At 44.2% G+C, this 25,302-nt stretch overlaps 1 protein-coding gene across 2 annotated transcripts; it reads left to right on the top strand.

Moving 5' to 3' along the window:
• The first annotated feature begins 1,296 nt into the window (after positions 1–1,296).
• On the top strand, positions 1,297–16,491 carry DESI2 (desumoylating isopeptidase 2). 2 transcript variants are annotated; one of them, XR_013956656.1, is made up of 6 exons: positions 1,297–1,776; positions 8,640–8,712; positions 10,554–10,647; positions 11,311–11,452; positions 12,862–14,259; positions 15,192–16,491. XR_013956656.1 is itself a non-coding variant. In XM_080616332.1 (5 exons), exons 1-5 carry the CDS (start codon positions 1,738–1,740, stop codon positions 13,093–13,095), a joined length of 582 nt encoding a protein of 193 aa, XP_080472458.1. In that variant the 5' UTR covers positions 1,297–1,737; the 3' UTR covers positions 13,096–16,491. The 2 variants fall into 2 exon arrangements, 1 of the variants encoding a protein (XP_080472458.1); XM_080616332.1 differs by having other exon boundaries at positions 12,862–16,491.
• Positions 16,492–25,302: the final 8,811 nt, after the last annotated feature.

The following is a 25,302-nucleotide window of genomic DNA, read 5'->3' as shown; positions in this document are numbered from 1 at the left end:
ATACTTTCCTTGGTATTCCCTGATATGGAAACAACTCTTTCCCACAAAACTTTCAGTTTACTGGCTATCAGTTTGTTTCCTAGCTGCCAGCTAAAGGAGCAGATGCAGAACATGGTCCAAAGGAGTTGTGGACATCCGGTCCACAGGTTTACTGTTTTGCTGGCAAAGTAAGGCGTCACTGCCAACACAGAATCACAGAATCAGCTAGGCTGGAAAAGACGTCTAGGATCATCAACTGTTACTCCAGGACTGACAAGTCTACACTAAACCATTGTCACTAAGGGCTTCATCTACACAGTTTCTGACCACTTCCAGGAACAGTGATTCCATCACTTTCCTGGAAGCCTGTTCCAATGCCTAATCACCCTTTCAGTGAAGAAATTTTCCTGATATCCAATCTAAACCTCTCGTGGTGCACATTGAGGCCTTTACCCCTCGTTTCTTGGGAGACCAGGCACCTTGCTCCATCCTCCTTTCAAGCAGTTGTAGACAGTCCTCCCACATATGGCCAAGATGAACCACAGGTTCATACCCTCAGCAGCCAAGAGGAGCTTCAGCTGAGAAAGAGGGGTGAAACACCTGCAGCCATAAATGACAGTGGCAGCCAGGATCCCTTGGGGTGGTACATCCTCCTTCCAGCTGCACCTTGGTCTTCAGGACAAATCCACAGCCTGCTGAGGACCACACCTTTTCCGAAGTGCTATGAAGGGGCAGTTGTCTCCAATCTGCTGGCAGAGGGAAAGCATCTTTTCTACTGCTGACGCTTTTGCCAACTGGATTTTTGCTTTGCTGTTTCTTCACAAGGTTATATATAAGGTTACCATACCACTGGCTATATATATATATATACACACCATACCACAAGATTACTCACTATGGTGTCTGCTGGCTTAGAACCGGCCATGGCTTCACCAGTAACCACACATGGGCTACCTGCAGGTCCAAAAGACTCAAACACTACTTGTGTAAAGCTAGTTCTAATTTCCCTGCTTCACTGAATAGAACCATAAAATGGCGGTGCCTGCAAACGCTCCCCACACGGCCGGATCGGACCTTCTTGCCGTTGGAAACGAACACTGTGGACGTACATGTGTGAAACAGGACCGCGGGCCACAGCCCAGCACGTGTGAAAACGCAGTGCCGCTTGCTCCGGTGCGGCTTTACGGGCTGCCGGCCGGTCCAGCACCTCCACCGGGCCCTCGGGCCGCCCCACGCTGCCCGCCTGGCACGGCGCGGTGCACGCCGGGAGCTGTAGTCTCCACCGCCCCGCTCCTCGCGGCGGGCGGGGGCGGGCTCGCGCGGCTCCATTTTGCGCCCATTGGAGGGGTGGGCAGAGGCCGTCCCGCGCGCCCGCTGGCGGCGACAGCGACAGGGCCGGGCAGGGCGCGCGCTACTGCTGCCGCCTGCGCCTCGCCCCGGCCGCCGCGTCCGCTCCACTTCGTCACCCCCTACTTCCTTCTCCCCTCCCTTCCCGCCGCCGGCACCGCCACCGGGGTGGGGCCCTCGCCCGGCCCCCGCCGCCGGCCGCGGGCTGAGCGCGTGTGCCGGGGGCGAGGCCCCGTCCCTCCGCGGCGGCGGCTCCATGGTTCCCGCCGCCCCCCCCCGCCCCGCAGCAACAGGCAGGACGAGGAGGAAGCGGCCCCCGGGGGTCCCCACCGCCCCGCCGCCGGCCTGAGCAGCAGCGCCGTCGCAGCGGGAGCGACCGAGCGGGCGGGGGGCGCCCGCGGGCCGCCGGCGATGGCGAACCAACTGGTGATCCTCAACGTCTACGACATGGTGAGTGTCCGGCCCGGCCCGGCCCGCGGCAAGCAGCGCGGCCCCGCACCTGTGGCGGCTGGTGCTGGCAGGGCCCGGTGCCCTTCCAGGGGGCTGAGCGCGGCGCGGAGCGTCCCGCGGGGCGGTGGGGAAACTTTTCCTGCCCTTCCGCTGCCTGTCCCCGCCTGAGTTGGGTCCGTGGGGGCCGGGAGAAACAACGAACCGGGAGGTGGGGGAAAGAGGGCTATAATTTGGGAGGTCTGTCGGTTTCTGTATATGATCTGTGACCTGCCGCAAAAGTTTGTTGTGAGGCCCGGACAGGTGTTTTACTGCCGGGTGGACCCGGTCCCTGTCTTGGGGGAATCTCTTCCCGGGCTGCGAGTGGGTAGCGAAACGCGAATGACCCCGAGATGTTCCTCCGTTATTGCTTCCAGGGCACCTCAGGGGGGAGGCCCTACCTTTCCTGTTCCTGAAAACCATCAGAGTGGCCGGTTGTCCCTCAGGATGGTAGTTGGGAATAACTGCTGTCTCTGTAGGGATAGAAGGGTTTATAGGGTTGTGTCAGTAACATGCTTTTTTTCCCCTGGACCAGAATTTTTGAACGGTTTTGGTATTGCTGCAACTTAGTAGAAATAAAGGAATTGTTCCAGTTTGCTTTGCAGCCCTATGAGCTCACCTTCCCTCCCTTCTGGGTAATCTTTCTGTGACACCTACAGCAACTGTTGTATTGTCTTAGGTTCAGCTGGAAGCTGCTCAAATGCCATGGTAACAAATGAGGTATAAGTACCTGCAGAGAACAGGAGGTGTGGATAAGTAATACTAAGAAAATATTATCCGTTAATGCCTTTCAATCGCTGGAAATTAGAACAAGTAGCACTAGTTCTCTGACCACCTTCTGAGTCTACTGGTAGAGGGACAGGAAGATTGACAGCTAGTTTCAGGTAACTGTGTTTGTGTTACTTAGCTTTTTTCGGATAGGCTTTCCTTCCACCACCATTTAAGTTGACCTTTTGGCGTTTTACAAGGGTACAGAGTGGAGTCAGTGACTGCTGTCAGAAAATGCAGCTTGCTTGCTTGGGATTACTCAGGCTCAAATGCTAGGATATTTAATAGCAACCAATAGGAAACTATTTGGCTTGGAATTAAAATTGCATATGAGATTATATGAACTAGCCTGATTCTTATCATTATTTTCTTTCACACCAATACTTATCATAGAAATCAATGTTCCTGTCAAAGGATTTCTTTTTTCGTTGTTAGTTTGTTTCCCCATTCTGTGTCCCAAGTTCTTTCTCCAGTGAATAGAACCTGTTACTTCTACTTTGTTTTTCCTTCACTGTAGAGAATGAGGGGAGACTGGAGACAGAAGCAGTCTGTTGACTGTTTTTTTCCGAGAAGGAAAAAAATATGGGATCTTTGCTCACCTGGTTGAGCTCATACATGTTGCTGATATGACAGAAAGTCGTTGTGCCTTATACTAGACTTAAGGAGGGAATGGTGCTCTGTGGCATGCATATATATGACTTCTCTGGACTACAGTTCAAAAGTATGTGTTGGAGAAGCTTCTTTGGCATGAAAAGAGATGGGTTTAAATATTAACTATAAACATTTGTACAGAGAAAGAAGTAGGACTTCAGTTTCAGGACTTGTAACATAAGATAATATCTTTGAAGTTGAGGCTTTACGCACTTCTGACTCACTACCATGGAAGACCCAGTGTTCTCGGGAAGACTTGCTTAGCTGTGCGAGGTGTCTGGGCCAATTCACAGGCAGGCTGTGAGAACTTAACGAGGGGGACTGTCTCCTGTGTAAGTGCCTGTCTGGAAGGTGATGCCGTGGCCTCTGTGGGAAACTCCATTCTCACTATGATGATAGCACTGGTGGGGTGTGACATCAGCATGCATTTTCTTTTTCTCCTTCATCTCTTGCTCCTTAGATTTCTTTGCTGCAACCTGTATTCTCCTTTCTTTTTCATCTGAGGTTGAATTGCTGTGATCAGTTTTACTCCAGCTATCCTAGGAAGGCTGACAGTTGACAGGAGGGGAGAGGGGTGAAAAAAAGGGCAACAAGGTGGTTGTGCTCATAAAAGCTAATGTCATACTTTTCCTTAGGACGTGTTGGGGGCTGTTGGTTTTCCTGTTGTGATGAGTGGGGCTCTGCCTACATCAAGAAGTAGCATAGTCTCTAAAGTCACCATCTGTGGAAGCAGCTTACCTTCCAAAAGAAGCAAGCATGAGCACTCATTTGCAGATGTTTGACCACATGTAGGGATGGGGTTTTGTGCATTGGTCTGCAGTCCTTGTAGTTGTTGAAGCTGTGCATCACCACAAATGATACATAGTGTAAGCTGAGACCACTAAGCAGAATATTTCTACATCCTGTTTCAGTTGTGTTTGTTGTTTTATAATGATGTACCATTGACCATTACAGAAACAGGCTTCCTTTAAACTGGAGATGAAAACTGAGGTTACCACGGTGTCTGAAAGACACTTTTGATGTACATACTGCCTCAAACTCTTTTGCTAAACGGTGTTCTAGGTCCATTTTAAACCTAATTGAAGCAGGAGCTTAAACTAAAGCCTCACTTCCATGTTGCACAGCAGTTACATTATAGCATGTTGACAGCCTGCTGAAATCAATTAATCAAATTAACCAGTGTTGTTTGGGGGCACTAAGAGAGAAGGGAAGAGTCTTGTTATAGGTGTTTTGAAGTTCGGTTTATTCATCAAATCCTGCCACTTGTGTACTGAGGTACTAGCAGGTTTACTGTTTGTTTCTGACATTTTATGTCACTTTGAGGGAGGTTTGGGGGGTGGGGTGTTTGTATTTTAGGGTATGGGGTTTATGTTTTTCTTTGGGAACAAGAGACCACTGTTAGTCACCTGGTTGACAGAATCAACTCTTACTACAATTGCAACAGTCTATGAACATCTTTATTTCAGCCTGAGTGCTAACTGCAGCTTCATTTCCCAGACAGCTGCTTAGGTATGCAGGGGAATACTAGGTGGCCTTGCTACTGTTGAAACTCCTTACAGTAGGGCTGAGTTGGTTGGTTTGGAGCGTATGCCCTTCCTTTGTCCTTAGTGCTTCAAAAAGCAGAAACCTTTGATAAAACCAACAGGCAAGGAGGGGTGCATGTGTTGTACAAGAAAGTGGCCTTTCAAGTACTGGTAACTTTACAGAGGGAGAGAAGCTTAAGGGCATATTTACATGCTGCAGATCATGTCTTTGAAAATACGATCATTAAAAGGATAGGATGAAGACTTTAATATATTGTATTTTGAGAATTGAAGTACTTTATGATTTCATTTTGCCTAGACTTCTAAAAATAGCAGTTAGCTTTCTTGTGCCCAAAGTAGCATCCTATTTTTTCCGCTTGTGAAATAAGGCTATAACAATCTAAAGTATTAACATAAATGAAAGCTCTGAAGAAAGTAATGAAGATACGTGTGAAGGTCTGTGATCCGTGTTTCATTTCAGTGACATGACTATTGTGCACATAGGAAAACACTCCTCTAATATTTTCGTTCTGATAGGTGCCTTAAACATGAAATCCTGTTTTGCAAGACCGACTTACTGCAGAATACTGAGGGTATGGGATTGTGTGTCTTCTACACATTGTACTATGGAAAAATTCATATTCAAGACTAAATGAAGGGAATCCAGTTTGGGTAATAAAATCAAGGATTTAGCTTCTGGGATTCCAGAGCTTACAGCGTGTTACTGAACCAGCAAGCTATGCAGATGTCAGTTAAGTTACAATCTTTATTTTATAAGTCATATATCTTTTTTTCAGCTGTAGCCAAATTTAGAATACTTGAAGGTGCGTTTGTCCTGCATCTCTTTCTTTGGTGAGATAAGGCATTTTATTCAATGAGAAAATGTGACCAACCTTCCAATAGCTCATCCAGATTGAGTAATAATTAAATATAATTACTACTCCTAAGGGGAAAGTAATTCTGCTTTATTGAAATTCTTTTATCTTCAATTAACCTATTCTGTTCTTACTGGCAATATTAAGTGAAGTGCTTGCTTTAGGTACTTCCTCCAGAGCTGCTAATGTGTTCAATTTGCCTCCAGTTCTCAGTTGTTGCAGGCTAGCAAGCCCCGTATATTGAGGTGGCTCCAGCAAGGAGGAGTGCACACTTGAAAAGCCCTGGACTTGCGGAACACCTTGTTAGAGCAGCTTTCCATCCTTTTGGTCTGCTTCTGTACGGATCGATGGGGAGGGTTGGTGACCCACTTTTAAGTCTTCTCCCTACACCTTGCAGTTGGTGTTGTGGGAGAGAAGGAGTGTGAATAATTTCTGCCTCTTTTTCTGCCTGGTAACAAACTAGGCTCTATTATACAAGATAGCCCATAAGCAGTAGAAGTAACTTCTGTTCAGTTTTTCAGAGAGCAGTGATAACCTCGCTTGGCATTTACAGATTCAGCATGTATGTGATGTGTAGGTTATTTGGAATTCAGAGGCCAGGCCCAGAGTTTTCTGGCCAATTCAGTGTCCAGGAGAGCATAAATTAGACCACCAGGGACCCTGTCTAGCTCAGTTCTAGATTAGGTTCATTTGGATACACCTTCTCATTAGGCAAACATACTTTCTTCCTGTGCTGACAAACTGTATGGTGAATGTGCCTACGGTTTTGACTATAAATATCAGTCTAAAACTATTTTCAAATGGTCAGCTGGTGAAGTGTGGGATAGGACTGGCTTCAGAACTGAAAGAGGTTTATGCTGAAGTAACTCTTCTGTTTTCCTGGTGGCTTTGATTCTGCTTCAAAGAGCAGAATCCATGGGGTTTTTTATGCTCAGAAACCCATGAAGTTAGTTGGGTAGTCTTAATGTTGTTCTTCTTCCTTCTCTTCTTGTTTTCTCCCTGTTCTGTGTCTTTCTACACAGAGTAAATCTTAACCCAGTATATTTCTGGATGTAGCTTCATCGTGCAGGCTAGCTCTCTGCCCTTTTCTGGGGGCAGAAGGAAAAGAACTCCTGAGCCCTTTAAATAGACTAAGATGATAATTTAGTATAGTCATCCATACCCCACTAGCTAACATAGTGATGCATTCACAAAGCCAGAGATTCAAGCAAAGGGTAAAGTTTAGTCTTAAGCAAAATTTATCCACAGATTTCAGTGAGCCCTAATTTCAAATAAATATAACGAACAAAATCTGTCTTCAGCTAATTCATGTTTACGATTTCCCACAGGTGGCTTGTCTGTAGAAGAGAACATCAAATCCGCAGCATCTTCTTGTCCAGATTATCATTTGTGTCCTGTGCCTGCTAGCACAATTGTGAATTTTAGGCTGAAATACTTAGAATAAGGGTGACTGTAAAAGCCAAATAGATCCATGTCTTGGGCCTGAAAATTTGTAACTTTTGGCCGGACTTGCTCTTTTTGCCATTTAATTTGTCTTGATTTTCATGAATAGCTTCTCAGTCCAAAGTTTAGTGTATCATTATTATTGGGGGAAAACTAGCTTTCAGAAATGCACATTATATACCATAATGTTTGTAATGGTCCTATAAGTTATGTACTAACTCCAGCGAGCCCATCTTAACCAAGTATGACACCTGTAACCTTTTTTATCATGAGTTGTGCTGTTTTAATAGTGACTGCACATCAGAAAGCACTTACTATGTCAGCAGGTTGTGCAAAGAAGCTAGCTTCTTAGCTAGTTTTTTTTCTGTTTGCTAAACAAATATTAATTTGCTGGGGTACTGCCTCAGTCCGTATCCTGCCAGCTGACTTTCTGAAGTCTGCTTTGTAGAAGCTCACAGCGGTGCTCTTGGGGACCAGATGACCTGGGAGGAAAAAGATGCGACTCCTGAAGTAACTGACAAACTGAAAATTGACAAGATTTCGTGTATTTTTGTGAGGTTTTTCTTGCCAATTTCAGGTTTCAGGACACAACTGATGCTTTTTTTTTTTTCTTTTTTAGCATTTGTTTGAGGTTCCTTTTGAAATTATGTGCTGCTTCCAAATTTTTACTGCGTGGAGACTGAGATTTTGAAAGTGGTGATGTAGCCAAGGAAAGATGGGTTTTTCCTTTACAGACCTCTGTGGATCTTTAAGGTCTTGATTGTAATAGTTAGCTCTTGATAGGCACTTGCTGCTGCTGCTTTTGAAAACAAAGGAGAAAGCATTGAAAGAAGGGTTTTTCTTTCCTCTTTTTCTCCCTTAAAAAAATAAAAAAAAAAATAATTCATTCCTTGTTTCCGTCTGAAATGCAGCTATTATCTATTTGCTACAATAGAACTGATATATTAGACCCATGCAAAAGACTTACACCTGATGTATGGAGACATACATCAGGAGGCTGGAGAGAACCTGGTTTCTTTCATGATGACCTCTGGTTAAACAAATTAGACAAAACATACTAAGCTAATTTCAGCACATGTGGCATATCTCTGAGTGAGACTCCTGCTCATCTGGTGGTAAGCAGAAGTGTGATCACTGCTATGAATGACAGTTGGTGTATGTATGTCACAGTCCTATATTCTGGTGTTATTTAAACAAATCGAAAAAAGTGTCCCTGCACAATGACTGCAGTTGGTTCTAGAGTGCATTCCTCCGAGTGGAACACTCTGCAGCCTGTAACTTGTTCACAAATTGAAAGTTGATCTGAATTTCTCCCAGGTTTCTCCTTGATTGACAGGCATTGACAGAACTAAAACACTGGAGTAGAACCTAATGGAATTAATTCAGTGTGTGCAGTTAGGGGATTTTAATGGCACATTCTGTTCCCATAAAATGGCTTGTGCAGTTTCACTTTGTGCGGTAGGGTTTTATGCTTTTGATGTGGGGGGCAAATACATCTTGCACTGCTATCAGAAAACAGTTCTGTCTTGGAAACTAAAGTCTTTTTTGTTTTCTTCTTTCTTTTTAGTATTGGATGAATGAATATACTTCTTCCCTCGGAATTGGAGTGTTCCATTCAGGCATAGAGGTGTATGGCCGAGGTACGTGCAAGCAAAACATTGCTTGCTCTTTGTTCTGGTAATGCTGCTATTCGGAAAAATATTTTTCAGGTAGCAAGGGAAGTCTGGCTTCTGAAACCTGTTCATCAGTTTTCTCTTAAAGTTCTCACCTCTTCTTCATCTAGAAAAACGTTGCAGGTGAATAATAAGGTAGTCATCTTGATTCTTGTGTAAAGCTATGAAGTATGGAAGAGTTTGCAGTTTATTCAGCTAGGCATAGAAATCTTCATTTAGGCTTTGAAAGACTTGTTTAAACAAATGTATGCTTCATATAAGCATAGTTGAATTCTTTCCTTGGTATTCTGCCACCACTTTGTGCAAGGAGTTAATTTTTAACTACAGAAACAATAGTTCTTTGGAGGTAGGCACACAAAAGTGCATGATGCTAAAGAAAAACTGTCTGTTCCTATGGGTGGGTTGGTTTGTTTTAAAGAGACAGTTAATCTTTAAGAGGCATCTTGTGCATACTGTTCACAGAAGACACGCTTGTGATAATTACGGCAATTTTGCTAAATAGGTTGTATTTTGGGGATGCAGCTTCCTGATCCATTCAGGCCACCTTGAATCCCCACTACTGCCCCAAGGTGTTTCTTGAGGTGGCACAGGCTCAGGTCTGAGGTGTTCAAGCCTAGCAGTATGAAGATGCTCTGAGGTGATAGTTGCTGAAAGTAGTCCCATTTCAAGAAGAAAAATCTACTTCAGTTCTTGTTTGGGAATGTGTGGAGGTGAGGGGAGGCAGCAAAAGGTGTGGCTAGCAGTCCAAAGACCACATTGCACAAAGTTAGCTTAATCTATAGATGTTTCAGCTACTATAATGGTCACATTGTGCCTGGGTTTGCAAGTGTTATCAGAGCAACGAATTGACAAAACACAATGCTTATTGTTCAAACTCTTTTTTTAATTTCTTTTAATCCAGACCAGAAAAACCTGACTCTTAATAGTGCTGTGCCTGAAATCTAGTTCTTGAGCTGTGCCAGATACGTGTGCCTCCCTTCCTGTTCAGATTACAACAGCCTTCTCATATAGCAGGTCATAGCCCCGCTAAAACAATGACTTGCATTTTTCAAAGTACATCAAACTTTATTTATTAACCTGTTGTAAAAAAGATTGCCCACAAAACTGAATGCTAAGACTTGGATGATGTGTTACAAGAGTTTTGAGGAACGGAAGCACTAAGTCATGCTTAAAGCTTTTTATTGCACTCTGGGTGTGGCGTGCTGCGTTATCGTAGAGACACAGAAGGAAGCTAAAGCACACCATCGTATTTTCATGTAGTGTAGATGCTTATGCCAGCAGATGCTACGTGCAGACTTAAGGTGCATGCACTGGTTTACTTTCTTGTTATAGTAAAGAACTTGGCACAATTGAACTCTTGCAAATCAAGAAATTAGAAGGCCACTACTCGCTGCCACACTTAGAGCTGTAGAATAGGAGCATCCTTTGAGGATGCAGTACTTTGAATCCCGAATCTATAAACATATAAATGGGCTTTTAAGAACAAGTATGCATAAAGAACATTGGTTGGATTTACAATTTAACTTGTAAATCCTCACTTATACAAGGAAAACAATATATACTTACTATAAAGTTATTGAAGTTAAACCTGTACACTGATGTAGAAAATTTCCTGTCAGTTTTCATTTAGGTTGGCTGGTAACTAACAAACCTATTTTTTTCCAGCTCTTTGCATTTGTTACCCATGTAAGTAAGATGTCTGGTTTCTAGCTTTAGATCCTTGTGAAGTGATCTTCCAGTCAGTGAGGTCTGCTATTCTTTACTGTTGTTGTATGCCGTGTTTGTTAAATCTGAGGTTTCTCTTTCAGAATTTGCCTATGGTGGTCATCCATACCCTTTTTCTGGAATATTTGAAATTTCACCAGGAAATGCTTCTGAGCTAGGAGAAACATTTAAATTTAAGTAAGAAAAAGATATTTTCTTGCTTTTGAGAAGGCATATTAAAAAGACAACTTGTTGCATTTATTTTTTTAATACAGATGCATAGAATGATACTAGAGGATTTCTTTCTGTTAAATTAGTGTTTACTTAGAAATGATAGATGGACAGAGGTGATGAGACAGCATAGTGTCTACAGTAAAGAACATTGGGTTTAGCATACCATTGCATTCCTTAAATGTGTACAAATTATGTGGATTGGTGGGTACCTTTTATTATTCATGTATTATATAGAATAGGGGAACTTTTTCAAGGTAGTGAAATTTTTATGCAAAGAGAAATTTGAAAAATGTTGCCGTGACCTTTCCCTGCATTACAAGCTCTTGCCTGTTCTCAGCTATCTCTCAGAAACAGTATCTTTTGGAGAGGAGAGTAAAATTGCATCCAGTGTTTGTCAGAGTTAACTTGCAAAGAACTTAAATGAGTTACAGGTGGACAATTGGCAAGGAAATAATCTCTCATGATAAAGATGAAAGTGGTGCTGTAAAGTGGAATAGAAAGAACCTTTGTTGTTCCAGGAGGGCAGAAAGATCTCAGCACCCACACAGGGGCCATTTTTGCCTTATGTATGAACAGTAATCCATCTATATCATGGAAGCCTGATCACCTACTCTGTTTCTCTTCTAGAGAGGCTGTGGTTCTAGGCAGTACTGACTTTATGGAAGATGACATAGAAAAAATAGTAGAAGAGCTTGGAAAAGAATTCAAAGGAAATGCTTATCACCTAATGCACAAAAACTGCAATCACTTCTCTTCAGCTTTATCTGAGGTAAACAAACATGAAGGTGTACAGAAAGGTGCTTCCCAGTGTGTCATGTCTTTCCTGTTCCTTTGGAATGTTTGGCCTAGTTTCCAGCTTCCTATCTCTGTTACCTTGGGGAAATGTCACTGTTTTTCAAGTTTCATTTGTGCTTGTGTCCAAAGCACAAGATTTTGCTGTCAAAAATTATATATATTGTTGTCATACATAGTTTGTGTTCAAGCAGAGCTGCGTTCCTAATTGAGAGAACTGGTAAATCAAGTATTAATAGGCTTTCAAAATCACTCCAGATGCTTGAGAGATAACTACTGAAGATAGAACTATGTGTTATTTGTATCAGTACTTCCCCACAGAGCCATCACACTGAAAATAATGTTTAAAGTTATGGCCAACTGTTAAAGAATAACAAAGGCATCAGAGTTTCACAGTGTTAATCTTCTGCTTGAAAGGCTTTTGGCAAGTTACTGCTCTGCCAGCACCTGCACCCTGGTCATGTAGATACCTGAGTGATTACAAATATGTGACTGTAGAGTCGAAAGGGCTTTGCTTTCCCCCCTCAGCTTTATTTTAACTTGATCAGCTCGCCAGTGTGATCGAATGCCTGATTGCTCCCATGTGTAGCAACACAGGGGAAAGGCTCAGGAACAAGTAACCCAGGACAAAGAGGGGAATGGCAGTTGTGATTTTTATTGTTAGTTGGCAATCTGTGCTTGTCATAATGTGTCCTAATGTTGATTGAAGCACTCCAAGAAAGGGATGGCGATTTTTTTCCATGGTGAACTTCCATAAAATTTACTTGTTCCTTTTTTTAAAAGAAAAAAAGAAACAGTAACTAGCACAATTATTGTATAGCATGTGTTTTGTGTAGACTGAAAATGTTACTGAGATAATTTGGTTTGTGATTTTGCTTGAAACTAGATGATCTTTTAAGGTCCCTTCCAAAGCAAACCATTCTGTGATTCTATGATGTGCAATGCTGGTAGAAGTAAGTAGGGTGAGACACTTGACAAAGCCGCAGTTGGCATGAAATCTGACCTGTATGGCCAGGTTTGTGCTATACTCTTCAACCACACAGTCATGTTGTTTCTGTTTTACATCTTGTCCTATTCAGTGTTTGAACTGACTATAAAACCAGGGATGTAATGACAAGTTAAGTGCTGCTCAGTTACAGAAGAGTAATGCTCCCATTAGCTATGATTTTTCTCCAGATTTGCACTGGAGTAATACCAGAAATTAATGTGGAGGTAGTTAAGTAAACCAGCTCACTTCTTGAGTAGTGACGACACAACCATTTAATGGCTGATGTACAGTAAAATCCAAGTATTTAATGCAGCCTTAGCTTTTTATTTACAGTATTGTAGTTCTGTTAGTGCTGGGTCCAGGAGACAAACTAATCTTTTCCTTTCCTTTTCCCCTAGATTCTGTGTGGAAAAGAGATTCCACGATGGGTGAATCGCCTTGCCTACTTCAGCTCTTGTATACCATTTCTCCAGAGCTGTTTGCCGAAGGAGTGGCTAACTCCTGCAGCCCTCCAGTCTAGTGTTAGCCAGGAGCTACACGATGAGCTGGAGGAAGCTGAGGATGCAGCCGCTTCAGCTTCCTTGGCAAGCTCAGCATCTGGGTCTAGAACTGGACGCCACACCAAATTATAAGTCCTCCTCCAAAGTAACATGGTTTGAAATACTTCAGTTTAATCTCTCCAGCAGTTGACTTCCTGACAGAACATGAGAGCCGACTCTAGAACATTGTTTTTATATGCAAAAAAGGCTCTCCAAACCCTGTTTCAGCTCAGGATTACGTATGTAGTGAAAATAATTGCTGGGAGAAAAGGGAAGGATTTTGTGTGAAGCCACCCTTTTCATTTTCACCTGTTTGGTAGACCTGGGTTAACTTAACATCTTGTATAAGCAGAACTTAAATTATTTGTTTACAGTATTGTGTACTGCTGTTTACAAGTCCTGTAAGGACTCCTGCCACCATGGAAGAAGAGAGACTTTGAGTTTGATTTAACTGTTAGTATAGCTCAGAAGCAGTGGTATGATGCCCTGAATGAACTCTCCCCTTTGTTTTCAAGATATAAGGCAGGTGAACATTAAATTTCTGAGAAATGCCAGAAACTGCTGAATGCTTGATACGTGAACAGGGTACTGTGCACTTGAAGTGGCTGATGTAAACAGGCAGATTCCAGGATGCAGGGAGACTAGTTTTGTCCAAGGTCTGTTACTGGAAGTATGACCTCTACATTAATGAAACTGTGGGGTTTTGCACATATGAAGGGAAATTTCTCTCTCATTACAATGCACATTGATCCCTTTCTTCTTTTTTTAAATCGGCCATGTAGTTGCATCTTATCTTCTATATTTACAGTCCACTTCAACCAGGATTTAGACACATGAATCTCATGGTAGAAGCATCAGACAATTTTTCACTGTTTGCTTTACTTGATTTCAAACTTGTATATCACAGTACTTGTATTTGATTTTTGTTTTAATTTTATTGTTGTTGTTGCATATAGTTTGGAATGGTGTAAACAAGCCCTTTATGGTGGGGGAATGGCCTTGCTTTCTGCTGCTGATTTTGCTTCACGTGAGTTTGTAAACATTCACGTCCTTTTTTTTTTTTTGAGCTATAAATTACTGCCCAGTTGTGCGTGTCCACACAAATTATAGAGAAACCCTAATTTATTTTCCCACAGTCTCTATCTGTGGCATTAACTTTCTTGTCAGATGTAATGAAGAAAAACCTGAAAATTGCTTATGCCCCTGCGTGTTTACACAGCAGAACCCACTAATCTGCACACGTAATTATATCGGAAGGTAAGAGATACTATTTTCTAAAAGACAGAAGTATGTTTGCTGGTAGATTATAATAAGAGCTAAATTATAATTAGTGATGAGAATATATAATGGAATGCCTTATTCTTGTTCAGTTACCAAGAGAGTTAATGGTTCTTCCAGTCATTAGTGTAAATTAGTGAGGTTCTATTGTGCACCTAAGGATACAGTAGCACAAACAGGAGGGAGGTGAGCTTGGGTATTTTGTAAGACTTGCTGCCTTAAACTAACAAAACCCACACTGATCAGCTCACAAAGAAGTGTGCATTACTAGAAGTATAAATGATGCTTACAAGCTTTACTCTTGGTATGTTGCTGAGTTTAGTTTTTCCATTAAGTGGAATACTGACTCTACAGTTTCTGCTGTTCAAAAGGGAAAAAAAGAGAAAAATGTCCTCTTAGCCTTTTAGGAGGCAAGAATGCTTCATGTGATGAATGCTCCTAGCCATGGGTAGCCGGTGCCATTGAACCCTACAGGAAGGTGCAGTAGGCTGTATCCTAGTAAGAATTCTCGCAGTTGCCAACTCTTACTCAAGTTAAAAGCAAGTGGAAGTTTCTCTGGTAGCAGTTGGTAGGTTGAATCCTATGTCAGACAGTCTTTTAAGTTTTCATTCTTCTTCTGTGATGCAGTGTAGGTACAGAGGGGTGCTCAGTTCTGGTGAGGGGAAATCAAGGGAGTCTCCTTCTGGGCAGAGTGGGATAACAGTAGATGGCTGGCTGATTGTAGTTTGGTACGTGTTTTAATAATCAATTCTACCAAGTGGGAAACGCTGAAGACTGACAAGTATACCACTAGCTGTGTTCTCTGTTTGTTCTCCAGAAGCTGGACATACTGACAACTCTCCCTGTTGAGTGCTTTTTTTCACTTGAACCTCTGACTTTGAGTTCTCGTTCCTTTATTTTTTTTCCTATAGTGAAAATGAACATGGTGGTCTCCAGTCAACTCTCAAGCATTACCAGAACTGAATCTCACACTACCTACAGCTAAGAGAACAGGCTGCAGACAGGTTATTTTGTCTCTGCTGTGCAGCTGTGGTAGTAATGTGACTAAGTCTCTTGGCCAAGGCAGGTCCTTCATTTCAGCTCAGGGTTGAGGCCACTGATCTAGCAATGTACTGTAGCTTTTCCTAGGTTTTAGGAAAAATAAATAGAATTAATTTTCATTGCTACCTTTTATGTACCAAAATCAGCTTTTTAGGCTTCTGATACATCCAGAGCGCTAGGTCACAAATCTCTACACCTTCATTAACACACACAACTACAGCATGTACAATGCAAGAACGTGACAGATCACAGCACAGTTTTTATTTAGAAGTAAAACTAAGACTATTTTTTATAAAGCAGACTGGAAAGTTTGTAACAAAAACCTTCATTTTATTGGTAGCTGTACCAGTGAAAATACTGTCTTATGCTCCATAATGGGTTTTGGGTTCTTGGGTTGTTTCTTTTGTTCTTGTTTCAAAACCATCCATTTGTTAATCCTGTGAGGAAACTGACCCCTGAACCCTGAAGGCTGTTGGGTGTTGTATCGAAGCAAGCAGTACTGTAGCTTCAGTCGCGTGCCGTCAACTCGGCCTTGCTGGACACCTCCGAGAAGTCACCCTGCCAGTGGTTACTCCTATTTGTTAGCAATAGAGCAAGTTACTTTTCACCAGCATTACTGCCAAGCAGGGATTACTTGAGTCTACTAATGACCACACTGTGCTAGGACTAGAAAACTCCAAAATGCTGTGAGAAAGCTGGACACCTGTGGAGTCTTTTCCATCAAAACGGGTAGAAAAACATCAGCACTTCAGGGTTCTGCTTTGTTTACTTTCTCATTCTTATTTGATTTTTCTGTAAGATAGTACTTTTGATATGTATTGTATTGTTTAACTCAAAGTCGTTCTATTTAAATGCCATTTTCTGTTCAGCAAGCCAAAAAAATCCAATGTACTGTCCGCGTGCACCAGTAACTCCAGAGCGGCTTGGTAAAAACATAGTTGCATTACTTCTAAAATTTTCAATGCAATTCTGATCACTATTGATACATGATGATTTTCACTGTTGGAAGTTGGTTACAAGCTGAATAATCACTGATGCATTTTTTGTAAACTTGTATTCAAGTTTACTACATAGTATTTGTATAAAATTCAAAGAATTTTGACTTTTGTTACCTGTACATGGCAACAAGTTGTCTAGCATCTTAAATCCATCAGTTTATTAAAAATACTTTTATAAAAAAAAGACCATTGGCTGTGTATGTTGTTCCCGTGGTATCTACTGCTTTTGTCAGTGCCACACAAGCTGATCTTTGCTTTTGAAAGATGCTTTCAAAGGATTGTAAAACTGTCCGGGGGTTCCTATAGTTAAACTACAGGTTATAGTCTGACATGGGCATCAGGAGCTGCAGTTTGGTTTGTCTGAGGCATTACTAAAGCCACTGGTTTTCAATAGGCTGCATTAAATATGTTTTCAGATTTGGTGTGATAACTACAGCAACTGGGGTATCCTCAGGTTTAGATTAGCTATTGGGAAGAAAATTCTTCATTATGAGGGTGCTGAGGCAAGGACACAGGCTGCCCAGAGAAGCTGTGGCTGCCCCATCCCTGGCAGTGTTCAAGGCCAGGCTGGATGGGGCGTTGAGCAACCCGCTGTAGTGGAAGGTGTCCCTTCCAACCCAAACTAGTCTATGATTCTAAGCCACTGCTACCTGCCTGCACATTCAGGGCACTGGTAGGTTGCAGCACTGTCCTGTGGGTGTTGGAGTCAGCCTGGGTGGGGAATACGTTTTGCCATGCTTTGTGTGCTGAGCCTGGCATCTCTGTGTGTGCTGCTAATGCGGAGTGGCCGAGATACCACCTTTTGGAGAAGCTACCAAGATACAGGAGTGTTCTCTTTTCTAACTGCTGCTGGTCCCTCTTCACTAGCAGAGCTGCAAGAGAGTTGGAGGAACTTGTAAGCTATTGAAAGGAAATTTGGCAGAGTTCATTACTTAAAACTAATCATGGGAGTTCAAGATAAACTTACTTGTGGCATCCAGTGGCTAGGAGTGCCTGCTTCTAAGAAGGTGATCAAAACATAGAATACTTATACTGCATAGTTTGTTAATGGGTGAGTAGCTGAGTTTAACTGAACAATTCTTGAAGAAAATAGAAATGTTTCAAATTAATTTTCTAAACCAGTTTATTCAGGCATGCAGGGTTTATGTGGCAAATTTGTCCATTGTAAAAGCAGCTCAATAGGCAAAGATGTTTTATGGTTAAAGGCACCTTAGTCATATCACTCACCCAAAACAAATGTTTTCTTTCACAGTGCTTCATACAATGCAATGAAAATGGCTATTGGACAGTTCCTGGCTTTCTCAGATACCCTTTGGTTAGACCTGAATCAGATCACAAAAGAACCTTCAAACTCTTCAAGGAAACAGCTTGTCAGGGAAGCCGTGGCATTGCTTTGGGGAAGCAGGTGTACACCCCCAGCAACTTATTCCTGCTGGGCTACAGTAGGAATCCCGTATTTCTCACATGATCTAGAGAGAGCACTAAAATTAGCATATCACAAACTAAACCAGGATCTAGCCATACAGAAATGCATGATTCCTTCACTGGCACAGTTCCAGCTTGCTTTGGGGATGATAGAGGGCAATAGGTATCGCCTTAGAGAGGGATGTTACAAACACCAGACCTGCTTTCCATCCCTTTCCTCTCCATCTCTGAGCAGCAGCCCAGGACAACTCTGCTCTGGTCACACTGCTCTTTCTGCAGATGGAAGATGGTGACCAGCAGTCCCATGTCAGTGCTGGAACCCTCAAAGAGAAAGCCTGCTGCACTTGCTGGTTGCTATGCTGCTTTCAGCCCATGCAGTTGTCTTAAAAAAGCAGAAATCACTGTCTGTCTTCTGAATGACACCAATAAAGGTGAAAGGAGATTCGTGTGTGCCCCACAGACTGTTCAAACTAAGCTTGCAGCTCTCAGCTCTCAAGATTTCCTTTCAGGGAGCCTTTTTTTACCTCTTTATCCCCTTTCACCTTTACACAGCCTGAAACAAGGCACCCAAATACTGGACTTCAAGAAGCCACAACTGTGTTGCTGAAGCATTCCTACTGGGGTTCTCTGCTTGGGAGCAGCGTTAGGAAGGGGTTCAAGCCATGCTGGATGAGAAAAGCCTTTCCTGCAGCTGTGATGCCAGCCTTGCCTCCTGCCCCAGTGACTGGACTGCATAGAGGGTTCAAACACGCCTTGTGGGGCTCAGGTCTGCTCCCAGGTGGCCGAGACGGGTCCTCCTTTACAGTGACATAAACGATGTGAATGGGACACTGCCAGCCGAGGTGGGTTTTTTGGGCTCTAACAAACATGGCCAACCTCTAGTGCCAGGAAAGGACTGGGGGTGAGGAGGAGACCCTCTGTTCCCAATGAGCACCCAAGCAACACAGCAAACGCGGTTTTGGCTGGCTCCCTCGCATTTCTCAGGTCTGAATGGTCATTACTGTTAGCTCAAGCAAAGCCAGGGCTTTCCTCTCAGAATAAGAATAAAGGCCCATTAAACCCACCTAATGACAACACAAATCATGTTGAACGGAAAATGGCTTCTGTTCCCTGCTCGGGCTTCTGAGGCTTGCAGGTTTTGTTCTGGTTTTCCCACTCCTAATTTGCCTGTGGGAAACGCTGCCTCTCTCCAGCCCGCCCAGTGCCCGCACACAATAGCTGCTTGTTTTTTGCCTGGAAGAAATTGCTGAGCCTTTAAATAGCTGGAATTGAGTTTATTTTTCTCCTGTACTTCAGCTCATTCATTACTCCAGTCATAGCATCCTAACAATTAAGATTTCCAAGAGCACTGGAATTTCCCTCTCTTTTTAAATTTCCCTCAAGAGATGCTCTGCATCTTGAATTCCATGTTAGAGTCACTAACTAATCCTGCAGCGAACTGTCAGCTTCCAACAAATTAATTCACGTGCCATTAAGCAAATAGGATTTGAGTAGTGAGGACTAGCAAGAGCTGATGGCAATGGAGCTGGCTCAAACGCAGCTGTAAAGGTCAATTAATTTTTATGTCAGAGTTGGCAAGTTTAGTCAAAGCACTGAACAAGAACCGAGGATAGTCGGGATGGCCAGCTGAGCAGAGGCTGCTTGAGCCAGCTCCAGCACTTTGGAGTTGAGGGCAGAGAAATGCCTCAGGGAGTTTCCAGCTTTTGAGGATGCTCTCATCTCTGCAATTGCTTGCTTTAAGCTGCTTTGCCCTTCCAGAAGCCTTATGGCTTCTGTGCGTGTTAAGAGGTTTGAAGGAAGGACATTGTCATTGGCCCAGACTGTTGCTTCTGCCCCGTGGCTCGCCCATAAATGCTCCTGAAGTGGAACAGCCACTCACAGGGATGCCACGCTCGCCCCTTGCCTCCGGAGAGTACAGTTGAGCAAGGCATGGGAACCTGCAGTCATCCTTGAGACTGGCAGCCTCTAGCACCTCTCCAGGTTGCATCACCCTTCCATGATGTCCTCAGAATACAGAAACCTTTGCCCTCCCATCCGAGCAGCCCAGAAAAGCTCTCTTGGTGCTCTTTTCCCAACACCCCCTGCTTTGGGAACAAGAGCCGCAGGGACATGCTGGCTGCAAGGTTAAATCTCTGGCACTGGGGTGCTGCAGGGGATGCCAAGCGAGGGGACCTGAGCCAGCACCACACAGCAGTGGCCACTCAGAAGAGCAGGGTGGGCTCTCGGAGACCCAGTAAGGGATTTCAAGGGCTCCATTCATGGTTCTCCCCTGTCCATAGCATCACCTGACTCTCACTTCAGAAGCCTCTGACGCAATTGTTCAGCACTAAGCTACCCTTCAGCATGAGGGGGAGTTGCCCCTCAGACCAAGGGCTAAAGTCGCTTTTAAATTTAAACTGTGTTTTTAGGGAACAAACTCTACACTGGTGCCTGCAGTGTTTGAAAGCACACAATGTTGTGAGGAAAGTATGCATAATGTTTGCATAAATCAATATTCCCATTTAAACAGAAAGCTGGCGTTCTGCTCACGTTGCCGTGCTTTTATGAGCCTTGGAACAAGAGTGAAGGTGGAAACTGCTTTTTCTGTGGTAAACTCCTGGGTGGGTATGGGAGAGCTCAGCCACCACGGGGCTCAAGGACGACTCAACTCACTCATGCCTTCTGTGGGCACAGGGGTGAGGCCCAGGAGAATGCAGGCATGCCAAGGGCACATTCAGCTCTGGCAGCCAAGCAAAGGAGGAGTCATGGGCAGCCAGGCCAAGACACTGGGGTGGCTGCTCTGCCATCATCCCCAATGAGAGAGCAGTGCTCTGCTCCCGCTTTTTGCTGATCCCTTCATGGTCTGTGGCTGGAAAAGCGCTCTTTCCAGGCAGGGCAATCCCATGAGGGCACAGCATAGGCACAGATGGAGGCTCATGCTGCTCATACGGCTTCACTCTTCAAAGCTGGCCTCAAAAGGCACAATGGTGTGTTTGCACCTAGTGCATTTGAACAGAAGCAGGTAATATAATCTTAACCTGGCACTGCCAGCCGCCAAGCTGATGAGACTTATCCAGAGCAGATACTTCTGGTAGTCGTTAGAATTCTAAGAACTTTGGAAATTAAATGCAGTACATACAGGACTAGTATTCTAAATACACTTGCTTAACAAGTTAACATGGAGGAGTATGCTAGGAGCAGCGGAATAATAAGTAAACAGAACATGTCATGTAAGTGGGTTAAGGGTCCAAAAAAGGAAGGGGCATATGTACATCTAAAGCTAGCCATGAATCCCTCCATCACTGCTGGGGCCTGGGAAGGCTGCAGCAGTGGGAGGAGAGTGAAGACAGAGGCAGGAACCCTCTGCCCTCCTCTCCTGGCTGCAGGACCACTGCCCAGAGAGGCGGGATGAGGCGGGATAAGGAGATCAGGAGCTGCACTGCTGCCAGCGGAACACGCTGCAACCTCGGGGCTGGTCCTGCCTGCCTTGCGGCAACAAGCACTGCATGTGCATGGCGAAGGGACGGAACTCCACACACCGCGGCGCTGGGGAAGGACAAGCAGGTCAGCGGCCCCGTTCCTGTCCGCTGCCAGTCAGTTCTCGGTTTCCATGGAAACCGGCTGCTGCATAAATGATGTTATGAAAACGACGTCCAAGATTAAAGCCAACAGATTTGCTTTGCTGACGAGAGGAGAGGGGCTCGCCACTGTACTGCCCTGCCTGTGGCATGGAAACGCTTACAGAGAAGTTGCACGTACCCCAAAGACAACCTGCCCGCCTGCCATGTGCAACAGAGAGCCGGGGCAGCCACAAACCACAGGGGAGACGAGGAGGGACTCCAGGTCTCCTTAGCTCCTTACAGGTGGGTACAGCTCACAGCAGTACAAGAGGCAGCACTGTTGCCATTTCTGAGGGCTGACATCTATCGTTGGCCTGCAAAAGCCAAGGCAGCAGAACCAGGCAGCAGTGTACAATGGTGTGGCGAGATCTGCAGGAGTCTGCGAGGACTGCTGCTGTCCTGCAGCCCCTGAGTGGAGAGGGTAAAGGCAGCAATGGCGGCCTAGAGATGAGTGCAGTCGCTGTGAGGCTGCCTGTCCCTCTTACCCAAATACTGGAACTTTGTTATTCAGTGCCTGCTTTCATATTTGACATGGCCACCGAGGGGCCGAAAACCAGTCTTGTATGAAGACAAAGTTTGGATAGGCCAGCTCTTATGTACATTGCTCTCAGAAATACATGCATTATTGAATAAACCAAAGTCATGCCTCACAGAGAAGCTCTGTAGCAACAAAGCGAGCCACACTTTGATGGAGTAATTGGCAGAAAAACATGCAAAACTTACAAAGCTTAACTCTCCCTCCATTTAATAACTCAATTAAGTCTCATTTGGAAAGAGGTCATGAAGATACTGAGGGATTTAGCCTAACAAAAGAAATGCCACAGCCCAGGTTAGGTAGCACAGCAGAGGTCAGTGGCTAATGCTCAGATCCGGTGGTGTGAAGACACTGGGGTGAAGCTGTGCGCACCACCACAATGGAGACTCACATCTCCTGTGAAGGCAGCAGAGCACACGTGTAGACTGTGCCCTGTGCCTGTTCAGTTTAATGCAGTGCTGGCACCTGCAGGTAATCCCGTCAGTGAAAGGACAGCCTTCCCAATGGGTAATGATCAGACAAATCAGAGAAAACATCTGTGAACAGATGCTAGCAGGGGGGATTGATTTTTAGAACAAATTTTGATGTTTCTAGAAGTTGCACCAACATTTCACAAAAATGTAGGCACGAATACAGAAATGCTGAAGGCAGCCAAATCAGACATGAAATATTTTTGTTCAAGTCCTGCAAATGACAGATGATCATAGCACTGGCAAACAGGGTTCATTACTGGAAAGTCCCCGTGTTCCTCAGTGCAGTGAAAGCGACAGGATCTTGGTAGCTTCTGTGAACATTTTCCTGCATCTCTGCTGTGAAACCCACTCAAATGCCTATAATGGATTACCCACGAGCCCGCTTCTGGAGAGACTCCCACAGCAAGGCTCTACGAAAGTGAGGATGTAAAATTAGAAATCCTGGGAGCAACTCGTACTCTGTTGAGGAGTGTTTCATGTCCTTATGCAGTGTTAAAGCGCTGCTACACAGGCCTTGGGAATATAAACACTAATTACTGTAGCCATGTAACTGCAGTCATAAGGAACTTTACAGTACAACAATAAGCAATCAGATGCTAAATTAAGAAGCAGAACATGACTGTCTATAGTCCATCGAAGGAGGAGCAAAGCCCCTCAGAAGACAGATACGGGATTTTATGGAAGAAACATGTAGCTCAGAAGTCTTAACTGAGGTATTTGAAGATACACAGTGTGAACAGACACATGGTATTGCCAACGATTTGATTTTATGTGTATGCTTAGCCTATCAATAAAGTGATTAATAGCTGAAAAGTCACTTCATAGATGAGGACAGCAAAAGATGTATGCATTATGTGACACATAAGGCAGTGATTAAATGTAGAGAGAGGGGAGCTGTGGCTTGGGTTCTTCAGTCTCAAGCTGCCAGACAGTCACGGTATGATCCAGTTGTCTGCACTATGGCACTGGGTCCCTCTTAGTTTATCCAGCCAAACATAAGGTGCTTTTCCAGCTGATTTATCGCTGTCATGGGAGTAACAAAACTCACACATACTTGAAAGGAACTTGTTTGGCATGGACAGGATTTGCAGGATTGAGCAAAGTCTCCCATCATATAGCCTTTCCCAGATTTCCTTCTGAACCCTCCTCCCTACTCAAGTCAGAAGAAGCTCAGATGGTTTTTGAAGCCTTGCCAGGGAAGGCAGAGGCTGATGTGAGGGAATCAGCTTTCCAACCTACCACCTTTCATCCTGGATGAGCAATTTGCCTCAAAGTACTCTGTCTCTTCTGAAACCCTCCCACCCACATGGGTGGTGTTCCCTAACAACAGCTCAGCCACTCTCCTGATGAGCTTCAACATGTTTAAAAGGTTAGGGCAAGAACAGAGTCGGGAGATGAGTCCCATAGTAAACTATAAGTCTTTGACAGCAATCAGAGAAGCCAGGTTTTGCAACAAACCAAGGATTTAGGGAGGAAGCTCAGTCAGAAGTTAAGTTGATGTTGAGCAGACAAGACAGGAGCCTGGAGAGAAGATGAGAGGGACTCAAGGAAACCCTAGAGGAAAGGCTATCTGCCTTGCAGGGACCCACTGAGTAAAGGGTAGATTTGTTTTCAAAATCTCCTTTATTCTGTCATACAATGTAGTTTAGAGAGTTGTGCTGTCATTTTTTAATTGCTTTTCTAGTCTAACAATAAAACAGTTCGGACAGACACGTGAAGTGGAGAATAGCAGCATAAGGTCAGCTCAGCGTGCTGGGTGACCCATCCCAGCAGGGGCAGCAATACTGGCTGCTCAGGGATGAGAGTCCTTACAAACCTCTTTGCTCTCACAGCCTCTAGCTGCCCCTGAGACAGCCAAACCCTCACATCAGGATATGAATGCCCATGTCTGACTCCCAGATGGTTTGGCTGGTCTTTCTTACCTTTTACTGAACACACCAACTTTTAAGCCAATTTTCAGTTTAGAATTTGCTTGACCCACAGTCACTACGGGAGTGGATACAGTAAGCTTCAGAACTGGTTCCCAGTGTTCTTTTCCAACAGCAGCACAAAAAGTACATGAAAATCACCCATCAGCCTTGTAAAGAGCATCTTGTGCAAACTGCTAACTGAAAATTGTCTGAGACACTGATAAATACACTTTGATCACACAGCGGTAACTGAACTCCATCCTAAACCACAATTACAGGGCCTTCTGATAATGTCACCGGACATTTTCTCTGTAGCTTTCTCTTACAACACCAAAGTGTTCTTTCAGCTCACCGATGCTGCCACACAGCTGCTGTCCTATGGCAATAAGCCTTGAGTATTCTCAGCAATGTGACAAGAATCAGGGGCTGGCAGATACACACCCAGAATTGCTGCAGGCATCAAGCAAATGACACATATGAAATCCATGCATCCTGATGAGTGATAAAACAATAGAAGCATTTCATTATATTATTTTTTAGTCTGACTCATGCATACACTTCCTCTGTCTGAGGGCAACACACAGGAGAGAACAATTTCATTTCCAACAACTGGAAGAATTTTCCGCCAGTGGGAACTTCCTTGGCCAGTAATTGCTGGCAAGCAGCCTGAGGGACTTCAAATATGTTTTTAAATAGTTTCTAAAGCAGGAAGGAACCTTCAAAAAGCCAGTGAAATTGAGGGTTTCTGAACTGGACTAACTGTGTTACCTCCTAACCGTGGAAGATCGATGACAAGATCTGTAGGATGGGCTCAGCACTGCTGGGATGGAGTGAGAATGGTATGGTGGTATCAAGAAGTCTCCGTGGGGTTTGGACACCTTCTCTGACCCACTTCTGTAACTGCTGTCTTATCTTTGTCTAGAGCTGCAGTTTCCTAGTATTTGTATCCTTGGGATGACATGGAAGGGGGAAGAGAACATGGCCCAAGGGTTGCTGGTGGCCTCTCCAGACCCTGGATGAATAGCTGTCCAGAACCTTCCT

This window comes from Psittacula echo (assembly GCF_963264785.1).
Source record: "Psittacula echo genome assembly, chromosome: 4".
In the NCBI taxonomy this organism is placed as follows: domain Eukaryota; kingdom Metazoa; phylum Chordata; class Aves; order Psittaciformes; family Psittacidae; genus Psittacula; species Psittacula echo.
The sequence above is the reverse complement of the archived record's forward strand: the minus strand, read 5'-3'. Positions and strand labels throughout refer to the sequence as shown.